The sequence below is a fragment of the Hippoglossus hippoglossus genome, chromosome 6, assembly GCF_009819705.1.
Source record: "Hippoglossus hippoglossus isolate fHipHip1 chromosome 6, fHipHip1.pri, whole genome shotgun sequence".
Classification (NCBI taxonomy): domain Eukaryota; kingdom Metazoa; phylum Chordata; class Actinopteri; order Pleuronectiformes; family Pleuronectidae; genus Hippoglossus; species Hippoglossus hippoglossus.
In genome coordinates this window covers 9,434,557-9,448,708 of record NC_047156.1, presented here as the reverse complement: position 1 = coordinate 9,448,708, position 14,152 = coordinate 9,434,557, and the positions used below count along the sequence as shown (strand labels likewise).

At 41.5% G+C, this 14,152-nt stretch overlaps 1 protein-coding gene across 1 annotated transcript in view; it reads right to left on the bottom strand.

The window, feature by feature from the left end:
* furinb (furin (paired basic amino acid cleaving enzyme) b) overlaps positions 1-14,152 on the bottom strand; it is an 85,120-nt gene that overhangs the window by 19,861 nt on the left and 51,107 nt on the right. The window contains exons 5-6 of the mRNA XM_034587485.1: positions 12,632-12,760; positions 11,895-11,971 (exon numbers count right to left, since the gene is read on the bottom strand). Of these exons, the coding sequence (XP_034443376.1) occupies positions 11,895-11,971; positions 12,632-12,760 (206 nt within the window). The remainder of the gene's footprint in view (positions 1-11,894; positions 11,972-12,631; positions 12,761-14,152) is intronic.

Genomic DNA, 14,152 nt, shown 5'->3' with positions numbered 1-14,152 from the left:
ATTGTCTCCTGATTACAGTGCAGATATCTGATTAGGAGGTTTGCAGTGTCTCAGCCGTCTCTGTGTGAAAGTTATTGGAACAGAGCTAATTACATCCACAGTTTTGTTTTTGGAAGAGCCAAAAAATGACTTCCTTTTTTTTTTTTTGATCTCCCAACCTCCCCGATGATGAGGCTGAGGACAAAGTCGTTTCACAGGGTCAGAGCACGGCTACGCCTCCAGCTGGGATCCTGATTAGACTCTGTGTGTCTCTGTGATATATTACCCGCCCGCTAATTCTCAGTTTTGTTCACTGTGACACATTTTAGCAAAAGATCACCACTGTCTTCTGTCTAATTTGTCCTATCTTCCTGTCTTTCTTCCTTTCTGTCTTAAAGCTCATTATTTATGACGTCAAAGGAAGAAGAAGAAAAAAAGGATGGTGTGGGAAAAAAAATCATTTTTGCTGTTAAATCTTTCTTCCTAACAAATCATTCATGACATGATCTGGGACCACTACAAGCATTAAAGTGATTTTTTACATAAGCAATCAATTGCCCTGACAGGACTGATTTTTCACTGACTGATTTGCCCCTATAGAAGGGGCCTCGGCACAACATATGTCAGGGTGCAATATATCACAAACCTAATTAAAATGTTATCATTGCTATCGTGAGGTTAAACTTCACAGCTTTACTGCTAACTAGCTCCTCTCATATTGTATTAATGGCGGCGGCGATGATGGCTCCCCCAAGAACAATATACGTACTCAGGGGTTAGATTGGGATTTATTGAACGGGGAGGCCATTTCTTAGCAGCGTTTGAAAGGGGAGAAAGTAATGCAGAGCAAAATGCAACTTGACATTCAGTAACAACCTAATATACACGAGGGATTCATTACACATCAGTTCATTTAGCTGTCTATTAAAGAAAACATCTAGAGTACAGAGAAGCTTGGGGCACAACCCAGTTTCAGTTAATTTGATTCCTGATATGTCGATCTCCGTACAGCAGGACATCTCCGTCTGCATGGGAAGTGGCGAGCAGACCTTTTACTGAGCATGTATTGTTGAATCAGAGCAGCTAAGAGGCGAGTACCAACCCACTCATTAGACTTTAGCTCACCACTGCGCGTCTGACAAACGTTCGGCTGACTGGCTCCACAGGCTCTTCCACGAGTAAATCACTCACAACACGCTGCAGACTGGGAGCTGAAAGGAGACTGTCAGTCACTTCATGCAGCTAACACCAGCGATCCAGTGAGTGACTTTACTGTTTTACAAAAAAATACGAGTGAGACGATTTAATGGCGTTGCTGGATATGCCAGGGTGTTTGAACACAGAAAAAAAAACTGAGCATCGGTGCTCATCAGGAGCGACCTGGCACAGCTTGACCCGCTGCATTTTTAGATTTTAATGAACCAGATATCAGAAAACAGAAAAACAAATGCAGATGAAAGTATATTTGACAACATCCAAGACATTAAGTGCCTGCTCTTGGGATTTAATATAGCCACGGGTCACTGCTGCACAACCAGTCTAATGCACAGACATCCAGAGCAAGATCAAATTAGAGAGATATTAGAGATATTTTTCTTGGAAACTGTGCTTTAAGATGATAAATGCTCAAAGGTCTGAACTTGTTTGTTGTAGTATGAAATGTTGCTGCAAATCAAAGTAATTAAACTTTCTTTACATTAACATTTGGAGATCAATTAATTTCTAATAGGTTCATATTCTGTCACAGAACCTGGAAACATTCACATGGGCCAAAAACATGCATAGTTACGACTAGCCAGATCAGAGACGTGGTCCAGAATACAACATGTGCAGAAATTAACTATCAAATTCAAGCATCAACTCTCAATGATTTTGGTTAAAAAACAAACAAAGACCTTCTCCCCTGCAGCTTTCACTCCTGAAACCAAGATGCTTTGAATCTGCACATTATTCAAATATCTGTTTGTGATTCAATGAGCCAAATTACAGACCAGCCCGAGTCAAAAGAGGAGAGGTCTTGCGATCTGTGATGCCTTTAGCTGCTAATGTCTGTGCATCCATGTTATTGTTTCATCCACAGCTTCATAAAAGAGCTCTCTGGTCAAACAGCACAGCTCATATCCTCAGACCAGGGGGAGTCAGCCAGGACGGGCAGAGTGAACACAGTCAGAGATAGGGGAGGACATTTATAGAGACGCTGTACACATCAAGAAACCGCTGTTTTGAATACTATCTGCATGTGCATGTGTGCGAATGAGTGATTGGCCTGGACTGAATTCAGCTAAGACAGTTTAATATATCGGAGGAGGCTCAGACGCGCCCCAGCACAGAAAAGGGTTTATGGCGAAGCGACAATCTTATCTGTCAAATGTCCATGAAATGAAATGATTTCCGAGAAACTCGACTGAACGCCTCCGTTCTTCATCCATCTAAAGTAGATTGAAAAAGGTCACAGAAGCGACAACAAATGAGGCCGGGCTTAAGAGTAGTTTGACAAGAAAAGTTAAAGTTTTGCACAAAGCGACGCGGACAAGACAACAGAAGGCATTTAAAAATAGCACAGCGTCATCTCGGAAGAAAAACAATCACAGAAAATGAGTCATTAGTGTGCGCACTGCAGGATTGTTAAAACTACGTGATTTGTCCAAAAGACAAGCAGTGGAGAGAAAAGCCCAACAAAGCTCGAGGCTGAGATAACAGGCTGCTGAACCAGACACGTTCTATTCACTGCAGCCAATGTGACCCGCCTTATCTTATCAGGAGACGCAAACGGGACGGAGCGCTGTAATGTCTTTATCTCTCCTGCTGAGGACAAGGGACCATATTTGGTCAAGTCATTGGCCTGTCATTTACTGGGGAATGTGGCCGTGACACTGAACACAATGTCTCCGGGCATGATGCAATGCACTGTAACCACAAACCATACAGAGTCAATACGGGTGACTGTGCTTTCTATTAATGCAAGCAGACACGTCCAGCATTCATCCACTCACTGAATAACTGCAAAAGAATCTTATTGATTATTGTTGCATCAGTTTCGGTATAATTGTAAGTCACTCCGAAATATTTACTCTTACATTTACATGCAGTACATAAACTATAGACACATAGTAAGCAGTTATGAGGTAAAATTTGATATCAAACTTTGATGGATGTGGATCAGTAGATGAAAAGCTCTAAACTCCAGCTTATGTCGGTTTTCATTTTTGGGTCAGTGTTAGATTTTCAACATCAGAATAATGCCTCATATTTGACAAGGGTGTATTATGCTTATGCAATAACTCACTCCAGGCTAAGATGTGTTGTGAGAAGGGGCGTTGATCCGCTCCACACGAACCACAATATATCATGGCCCAGAGTGAGCTATTGCTTTCATTAAACAGTTACCATATAACTGGCAATATCGCAAGTCTATACGCATTATAGTTCAAAGCTTTATTTACAAGCTTGTTTATAAAGCATTCATAAAGAATTGTTCTTACAAAGAAATATGCCTCACTTTTTGCCTGCATGCAGTGTAAGTGAGTTGCTATGCAACATGGTAACTTACATGCATTTCTTTTTATCATTTTTTCCACACAAATTTATTTCACTATTGTTGGTTTTTTTGCGCAAACCACTTCGAAACAGTCCAGTGTGAGAACGACGGCCTTGAAAACTGGTGAGAAGCCTTTATTTATTGTTAAGTGGATGTATGTCGCTCTGTGTGGGAACGATATTACTGCACTTTCACCGAGATCCAGTCGCCCAGGAGCTCTGGAGCGAGGATCGGCACTCGTGGCTACTGGCAATCTCACGAATCGTGGTCAGGCACCAATCAGGAAGGCTGTGATTTGTGTTTTTCTGCCTGCTTTAATATAGATATATATATTCTAGGTATCGTTTTAGCAAATTACACTTTTCCCCCCTCGCACGCAGAGTGATACTGAATTGTGAAAATAAATCTTATGTAATTTCCCTTGTGTACGGTCATTATATCAGTAACAGCCTGAATGGTTCATTTTATAGTTTGACCATATAACCAACAATAACTGTTTTCATTCTATAATTTAATTTGTGATGTTAGTGAAGGAGGGAAGCTTGGTTTGTTTCTTTTACTGAATATCCGACCAAGCAGTCGAAGTGTTTATGTCCTTTTAATTCACCGTGACAGGGAGCTGGGACTATGGGAAGCAAAAGGTTTGCAGTGGAAATGGCTGTTTCTGAAAAGGAGATAACGTTTTATCTATATCAGACTCAATCTTCACAGTTTTCATTTTTCTTTTCGCTCAACAATCTCTACTGACGTTGCAAACTCGCAGTGAAGACACAAGCAACCCATGCCGACCAGTTTTTTTTTTTGTCTCTAACTCTCTAGCCACAGAGAGCCTGGGGTGTGATTACATGAGTAACCCCTCAATGAAGATCTATAACTATAACTGGGTTCCACTGATTTATGTGTCTTCTATAAAGTTGGAGAGTCATAGAGAGGCCGATTCAAAAAATCAACAGTCAAAACCGCAGAGACAGAAATATCCAGACATTGAAAATCAAAGCAGCTCAAAAAAGACTGGATCTGACATTTCTCTGACTGTAACATGACCAGCATTTCATCAGACGCTCCCTTTCTCCTAGATATCTCTGTCTTTCAAACTCCACGATACTGTGAGTTAAATTTCAAGATGAAACCGAGATAACATTGGTTTCATCATTAGTCATTTTTCAGAAAGCTCCCCTGGAGGCACAGAGGACATGACTGTTTTAACAGGCTGAGTAGTCGTCTTTATCAGGAGTAAACTGAACCTCATGAGTAGGTTTTACTATGAGCTACGAGCAAATGAGAAGGAAAAGCACATTATTTCTCTTGGCTGGCTTGACATTCCTTCTCAAACAACACTTGAAGCAGAACGATGGATTCCGGTGTTGAGAATATCTGTTTACAGACGGAGGACGAATGCATCAACAGCAAACAGTCATGTAGTGTTTGTGCTGTATATGCAGCGGGAGTGTTAAAACATACATCACCGGGTGTGACGGATGTCTAAGCTATGCCTGGTTAAACTGCAGGATCTGCCACTGTGCATTGCTTTGTTGGTTTATATCAGTTTTCAGATGGACTGAAAAGGGTCCGTTCCCTGCAGCTGCCAAAAGGATTAGGCTATTTTCTGCTCAGCTCGGCTCAGCTCAGCCTCAGGCAGGTCTGTTCTAATAGTTTCACAGAAGTGGAGATCTTTTTCATTCCGTGGGCAAACACAGCAACGTTGTCTCCGATGATGATCAGATGTGTGTGTTTCAAATTCAAGGTTTTAATGTTTTAGGTTTGAGAAAATGAACCCATCTTGAATAACTTTCTTTTAGAGCATTCCTAACAGTGATGAATCTAGAACTTTGGAAAAGTTGTCAGTCCGTCATCATTAAACAGTCACAGTAACATTCACACCTTTAGGCAATATAGAACCTCCAGTGCATTTGACAAGTCCTTATGTGGGAGGAAACCCAAGGAGACAAGGAGGGAATAAATTTAACTCCTCAAAGGAGGGGGCTCGAAATCAATGTCTGTTTTTTTTTTTACTGTAAGGCAACACAGTAACAGCTGTGCTACTCTCTGAATAAAATATAGTATTACTCTGCTATATGGAGCACTCTTGTAGGAGAGAAAATATGAATGTCTGTATTGCTCAATGGTGAGGTGCTTGAAAAGAGAGATGCCCTGACACCAAATTAGAAAAAACAATAAAGGATGTTTAAATTACTTCAAATACTTCAGCAACCTAACTGGTTTAAAAACAAATTGTTCCACATCGCATGTCTACACAGGCCAATCTTCACACAGCGCTGACACGAGCGCTTTAAACATCCCTTTCATCGGTATCCAGTCAACTGGGCAGAGTAATATCGACGAGCTCTGTGTGATCAGTAATGTCTTGTAGAATGAGGTTTGGCCTTGGACTACACTTCGATCAACAAAGGGCTATACCTCGTCAAAATCTTTAGAAAACAGCCGCCTTCAATCTGCTGCCTTTGTCTGGAGTGAAAAACACGAGCAGGAGAGCAAACAGAAAGCCAGAGGAGTCAGGTTAAAGAGCGAGGCCCCTGCAGACATCACCTGTGCAAAGTCTGTCAGGCTGTCCAGAGAATAAACAAGCCTCTCCCCACTAGAGTAAACAAGTTGAGGGGACAGTGATTTTGCATTATTCAGGTTGGACAAAAGGTGGCAGCTTTGTAAACTATAATTGATAACCTCGGAGTAAACAGTTCAGGGCATTTATCTGCAGCAGGGGACGGTGTAAGAGTAAATAGTGGAAAATATTGTTCTTGTTTTCTCGCTTTTCTTTTCCCACACACACACTGTCAAAAGTCAACTGAAGTGTCGGAGAAAACTTGAGTCAAACTGTCGGGTGTGCGCTCGGAATGACAAATGAAGTCTCGAAAGGCTCACACGAGTTTTGACTAAAGTGCGTTGAGTCTTTACTCGCTGAAAACAAACAAGAGCTTGTTTATCTACAGAAGCTTCAGGATTCAGAACTTCAGTAAATCTTAATGGATAACACTGCCATTTGTGCTCATTTGCTTATTAATTTACACTCCACAACTCTAATGACAAAGTTAAAACATGTCTAAGGAGATTTTAAATTAAAAACTGAAATCTCTCATTCACGAAATTATTCGTAGAGGGTCCTTGACACAAATTACACCTTTGAGTTCTCTTGGTTAAGTAGCTACCAGCTTTGCAAACCTGGATTTGGGCAGTTCACCCCCTTCTTTGTGGCAGATCCTCTCAGGATCCCTCAGATTGGATAACAAGCGTCTATGAGCTGCCAGCGTCGGGTTTCCCCACAGATGTTTTGGCCAAGCCATCGAAGGACAGTCAGAGACTTGTCCAAAGCCACTCCATTGTTGTCTTGGCTATGTGGTTTCAGTTGTTGTCATGATGAAAGATGAATCATCAGCCCAGTCTTTGATCGCGTGCAATTAGAAGAGGTTTTTTTTTTTCTTGTGGCTGCATTCATCCTTCCCTCAATTCTGACCAGTCTTCCTGTCACATCCCTCCACAGGGATGGATATTAACCCGGTGATAGACAGACATACTTTGTGTTCAGTTTTCGTCTCATCAAACCAGAGAATCTTTTTTCTCATGCTCTCAGAGACCTCAGTAACATCCCACGTAGGCTGTTATTTGTCTTTTACTTAGAGTGGCTTCACCAGGCCTGACTGATGGGAGATGGTTCTCCTTCCAGGACTCTGGAGCTTTGACCTGATCTGTTCCTCACCACAGTTTTATAATGGAGGTCGATGGAGAATTTGTTACATCCAACAATCTTACCTTCTTTAGGTATTTTTTCCTGTATATTAGATCTTTAAGTCTTAATGTATTGCACCAGATAAGTTAGATATCATAACATTCATAAACAATCAGGTTCTGTGTCTCATGGTCAGTACTAAATAGAAGCTTTTGATCTTTAATATACTTCCTTTCCTAAAAATTATGTTCTCACTGTTATGTTCTCACTGTTATGTTCTCACTGTTATGTTCTCACTGTTATGTTCTCACTGTTATGTTCTCACTGTTATGTTCTCACTGTTATGTTCTCACTGTTACGGATTACTGGGTGTAGACTGAAACAATCTTTTCATTTTGAAATAAAAAGCCACAACACAATAAATTGCAAAAAGTTAAGGGTTCTGAATCCTCCTGAACATTTGATAGCAGAGAGAAAAACACTTTATGCAATTCAGAGACTCAAGTGTTTTGTTTTGTATTTCCATTTAAACATGTGATATGCACCTGAAACTGCTGAGAAGAAAAAAAAACTTTGAAAAAATTGACAGAGCAGATGTGCACAGATTTTTGAAGAAGCCAATTCCAGACAATACGGAGCTCGACAATGTGTCAGCAGCGACGTCAATGCAGAGCAGTTGTGACCTGCTAATGTGTCAAACACTGTAAGAGAGGTGCTCCTGTAAACAATGCTGCTGTCTTCTTTGATATGTGCTCTCCTTTTCCTTCAATCAGATTTTTCCCGTATCACCTCCTCGATCACTTAGGTTTATTACCTCCATACAGACTCCGTACACATCCACCCAGCAGACGTACGGCAAGGCTGTGGATCTGCAGAGCACAGGGCACCGAGGGCAGGCGCTTTTAATTTGCATTCATATACTTAAACAGCGTTGCCGGCCTTAGAAGCCACATGTCTGGGGACAAGGACACGGCGCCCGAAGATAGCATTTAAGCTCATTGCCATTTTCCTTTTTACTGGTGTTGCAGGCGGAATTCAAATTGGATTGAGATTTCTGTTTGATGTCAGCTAAGTACACAAAATACTCAGAGCCCAGTTCAATGAGACTACATTAACATTTTTTTTTTTTTTTGTGCAGACAGAAAAGCACAAAAAACATTTAGAGTGAGAGCAAAAATCTGAGAGCAGAAGTTTTGTGATCACACAGAAACAGCCCGAGCACAAGGAGAGGGACTCAAACCGTGAAGCACGGGGCTTTTGTGCAGTAACAGTATCTGTGAGTGCACACTAACTGTTCCCAGTAGGAGCGGAGCACATTTGCATGGGAGCAGTGGCTATTTGAGAAGAGTGGGCAGGGTTTTGAGAGAGAGCAATGCAAAATGTGACCGTGAAATGAAGAAATGATGCCCTCAAAATGAAAGATCACGCTTTTGGAGAACAGAGTTGAGAGACGCAGCGATGAGATGTGATAGCGAGTTAACAAATGTAGAAGAAAATAATCAGTGTTCTAATCTGTTTCTGAAATGTGAATCTTTCATGAAGCATTTTTAATGGGAAAAATGCAAAAATTGGTATTAACAAATTATTGACGCCCTCGTTCAAGACCACGCTCTTGCATACAGAAACTAAATTCACAGCATGCAAATTCCTAAACATATCATTTGATTAAGTATGTAACCTACTTAGAGCGACCTTGTTCACCTCTTAATAACTGCAGGGCCTCCACCAGCTGTTTAATGCACGGGCTACCTGTCTGACCTTGACTAATGCTGTAAGAAATGAAAAATACAGCAAAATTAAACTTGAGATGTGTGTCTCCGGCAGCGACGGGCGCAGCTGCATTTGCCTTTTTCCCTATTCAGGTTATTTCTGCTGAGGAAGCACTTTCATGCTCAGAGAAACAAATAGCTATTTGCCACCAAGGACAAAGCTATCTCGCAGGGCGAGAGACGCATATAAACACTTTTCTTCTTCGTTTTTTAAATGCCATCATTCAAATTAGCCATCACACCTCTTCCTTCATCCTCTCAGCCTTAAGTTTGTATTAGTATTCAGGTGCTGATGGATTGGTTTGGGCTCAAGGACACACAAGGCTGTGTAAAATGTCAGTCATTTTCTAATCAAGGCTGTCACTGTGCAATCTTCCACAGAGGCATTTTGATGTCAATTAATGCACCCCCCGTGAGAAGTTCCCAATAGGAGCTAATAACTGGTTTGTGTGTGTGTGTGTGTGTGTGTGTGTGTGTGTGTGTGTGTGTGTGTGTGTGTGTGTGTGTGTGTGTGTGTGTGTGTGTGTGTGTGTGTGTGTGTGTGTGTGTGTGTGGCTGAATACATCAGAAGAAGGGAAAGTTATGCATGTCTGTAGATGCTTTCAGAAATTCAACCTATTTTCTCAGCCTGTCTACATTCAGTTTGAATATTAACATAGGCTATGTATTATACATTACAGCTGTAATATATATTATAATTTAGATATTGTATCACATTTCTTTAAATCCATAAAAAATTAAGCAGGATTAAATATTAATGATTTCCGGAGACATTAAAAACTACAGAATGTTTTTTTGTGAGACTGGATAATAATTCAATATCCTCGTTTCATGGTTACAGATTTTAATGAAATCGGTCGTGATAATATGACATCATAGATCTTATCATCTGGTCTATCTTGATATATTTAGAAATGAAAAAATAGGTGTATTGTTATATCTTGATTAATATCCTCGATATAATATTGAGCATTTATATGAAAGACGTGCATATTGCTCAGACCTCTTGTCTCTCACTGAGGCTTTTAAAATGTGGAGCATTTGGTTTTACTGACAGGCTGTAGACAGGAGATGAAATCAATCATGCTGTCTTCCACTCCTAACCCAATACATCCATACCACACTAATGGAGGAGAAGTAGAAAAAAAACAAGACAAATATTGTCATGGTGGAGCCCAAATGGATTAACTACCTGGCCTGACTCCAACCAGCCTTCAACCTGCAGCCCCTTTAAAGATAAAGGCCAGGACTGCTTCTCAAGAGTCTGGAGCATCTCTATGGGAAACACCTGAATGACGAATTTTTACATTTGGTTCGACATGTCATCAGTACAAATGAACTGGCTTCATGACTATGTAAAATGCCTGCCCCCGACTCTCCTTTTGTTTTTGTTGTCCTATGAATATATTCATATAATCTCATTGTGAGGGGGCTGTGAGCATTACTCACTGTCTGCTTGTATTACTCTGGGGTGATTTACATAACTCATTGGATATAATTTGTCCGCAGGTCATTCCAAACAGTGCCGCTCCACGCTGCAGACATGCCGACACACCCTTGCTTTTTATTCCATGCCCATAATTGATCCAGTCCAAGATAATTGCTCTGGCAATTCCAGTGACATGGGTAGTAGAGTGTGTGTGAGTGCGAATCTGTGCGCTCTGAGATTTTATTATGTGCGTGAGTGTGTCTCTCTGAAGCAGCAGTGTGCTGCAGTTAGGGAGCTGAAGTGAACCAGAGGCAGGGAGTAATCCCCTCCAGTAGTGCTTTGTTCCATCAGCAGGACGGAGTGGGATCTACTCTACACTGACAGAAAGGGCCGGGGTCGCTGTGCATGGCTGGGCCCGAGCCGTCGGCAGGGACGAGAAACAAGGCCCCTGCTTAAAGGCCGGCTCACGCTAACCTCTTTCACAATAAATAAATACTGTAGATGAAACAGCCACATTTCAGAGGACGTGAAACAAACGACACTACGTGTCTAACAGAAGCAGCTTAAAGAGATAAACATTGTGAAAGTGTAAAAAAAAGAAATGTGCACAAACGGCTGGATTTTCATACTAAAGTTTCCACTATCTTCTGGAAACTTGTTAGGCTTATTTAACAACCGCAAGAGGATGCCGCGCTTTGAAACTGAAGAAAAGAGACAAAAACAAACAACAAACAAGTACAGAAAGACTTAGTGGCAGGCGTCCCAGAAAAGAGAGAGATTTGAGACAAATCCTGCTATGCATTTCAGAGGCGAGATGTAGCTTCTCATCTGATCCAGGGGGATTGGACTAAGGCGGAGGACCGAAGAGTTTGGAGAGACGAAGATGGGGGGGGGGAGGAAGGTTTAGGATTTGCCCTCGCTGGTGCTTTAGTATTCCATCATTAAAATTTGTTTTAATGCGATCACCAAACACTGGAAGGGAAGAGCATGAATCACTGAGGGCAAGTAAACAAGTACCGTATTAGCAACAAATAAGTGCCAGAGTAGCTGTGGGGCTGTGCAGGCTGGAACTTAAAATGCAGCCACAGCAGCTTGGCTTGTGTACTGGAGCAAGACAAAAAAAGAAAAAAGGATTGTGCAGAATGAGTGCACTACTGCTTTCAAACTTTTTATAATTGGGTTTTTAAATGTAAATACTTCAGCCATAAGTGCTGGACCGTAAGAGTGGGTGCCTTCTCATCAGTATCATTCCCTGTCAGCAAACAGTTACTGTACAGTGAGCAAGTCCCAGACGTAAACAACAAAGGGTTGGACAAAGCTTGTTTGATAAAAGGGAAAATCCAAATCCATATTATTTGTCAGTCTATGGTCATGTGTACTTAAGCTCACAATAAAATGAATTGTGTCTGCACCAGTTTGCCAAATTTCCATAAAGTTTGATAGCCCGTTTTGAAGCAGTAAAGCCCAATTCAGGATCATGGCTTTGACTTGAATTACCTGTTCTCATTTCGCTGCGTGTATCTTGGTTGGGGATCAGCGTCTCCATCGTTCACATCATAGCTGGCCTCAGGGTCCTAAGGGTCACATGGAGAAGGGTTAGGGACGTACATTTTGAAATTGTTGAACCATTTTAACAAACCACCATCAACCCAAGAGATTAAAATGCTATTTAACGGACGAGTGTCTGGCGCATTAAGAAATACCAATGCAACAAGAGGTTAGTTTTTACATGCATATGCAAACAGCAGCACGCAGAGTAGAAAATGAGGATTCACACAACTGCTGTGCTACTGCGCACACACACACTCTCTCTCTCTCTCATACACACACACACAGGTCTGCAGCAGCAGTCACGGAGAATCCAGTTGCTAGGAGGCCCGTCGAAACCTCCATAAATCCAAGTTTTTAGAGTCTTAGGTGGGCAGACATCAGCATAACTTTCTGCTTTAGCTGTGCATGTTCCTGCGGCGGCGACGGGCATGCAGTCACTCCGATGCACAAATATTCAGCGGGCAATCACAATAATGAACCTTCATTAAACGAAGCCGGTCTACTCAGTCCTTTAATAGACGGCTTTTCTACTGATTTCCACAGAGTGTGGGGTCAGTGTGGTGCGTAGTCTGTTAATAATGAACTAATTAGGACACCAATTCCGCCACTTTAACTGTCTCTTCATGCTGTCGGTGATGTATTTATTTATTTATATGTTCTTCTACAGTGTGTTTTTGACTCACATAATTGTTGATGAGATCAGGATGGTCTTTCTCAATGCCGTCGTCCAGGATAGTCACCACAACGCCTCTTCCCGTGTAGCCCTGAGCCCAGGCCACTTTGGTATTCAGGTCTTGATGCGATGGGGTGGTCTGGAACAGACACAGATCTGCAGTTCAGCTGTCAATCTGCTGTGACTGATACTTTCCAGAAGTCCAACAGAAAAGAGTCAGTTGAATCATTTACAAAGATGTCCTACAAATAAAAAACTCAATACAGAAAATAAACACCCAAGATGTGAAAAAGAAGATAAGAGGTGCTTCATGAACACGTAAAATGCCTCATTGCTGCATCCGGCTGAGCTGCCCATTGTGAGCATCCTACTGTAGTTACACTGTCAATAAACAGACAGGACCAGTGGCAGGTCAGACATCTTGGTGGGAGCATTTGCCTCACGTGCAAGAGAAGTAAGAGTCTGCAAGCTTTGAGAGGACGTGGGGGCTAATCAGGGATGGGATACAGAGATACTGGTAAAGTGTGATTAGGATGAACAATAGAAAATCCCTACTGTGAAAGGTGTGAAGAGTATGCGAGCTCCAGAGGTGAGGAAGATGGTTGCAGGGGGACAGATTGAGGGAAAACATCACAGACAACCTCATCTGCACCACTGTATAATACCAATAGGTAACAGACCCATGTAACAGAATAAACCAATGTTAAATTTAACTTAAAATACCTTATTTGTATTGTATTACCAAGAGAAAACCCACTGGTGACATATGCCCTCAGCTAAACCGTCTTTGTTTTGTTTTCATGGCAGAACCACAGTATGTAGAAAACTGTTAAATAGGAGAAAAAGTGTTTAAGTCCCCAGGCGATAAAGGGCTCTAATGCTGAATGGCACATGTGGTTTCACAACATCTATTCACTGGTGATTTATGTCTGGGATAGTCAAAGTTGTCATTAATCCGTTGCAGTGACAGAGGATTTGTGAATATGAAAAGGAAAAAAGAGCGAAGATTAGGGCAAATTGAAGCATCTCGGAGAAAAGCTGCAAATAACGACACACACAGAGCCAGGGACATTTTCTAACAATGTTTCACAGGTGATACAGTTTAGTAGTGGATCTGTCCTGACATTTCATTTAACATTCAACCAAGCAATCCTAGGTTGCCTTGCATTATACTTATCATTTGACTGTGGAAACCTTGTGTTGGTGGGGACACTGATTAAACTACAGCTGACAGGGTTTGTCTAGGAAACAGCAATTCAATTTATACTTATCTGACTGACCGTGTGGGTCGTTCTGACTCTAAACAGAGAGAATCCAGGAAAGTGGCAACAGCATTTTGCCCAAAGCTAGTTTTTCTATATAATGTTTGGGTCCAATCAATAAGGCCCGGAAGATATTTTCACTCAATTCCAAAGTTTTTATGCTTTTGGTTCATGGTTTTGGGAAGTCATGTTTGGGAAGTAATGTCTTAAATTATTGTTCCTTGCCTCACCAAACTTTTTTTGCCTATACTTGATTTCTCAATGTCCAA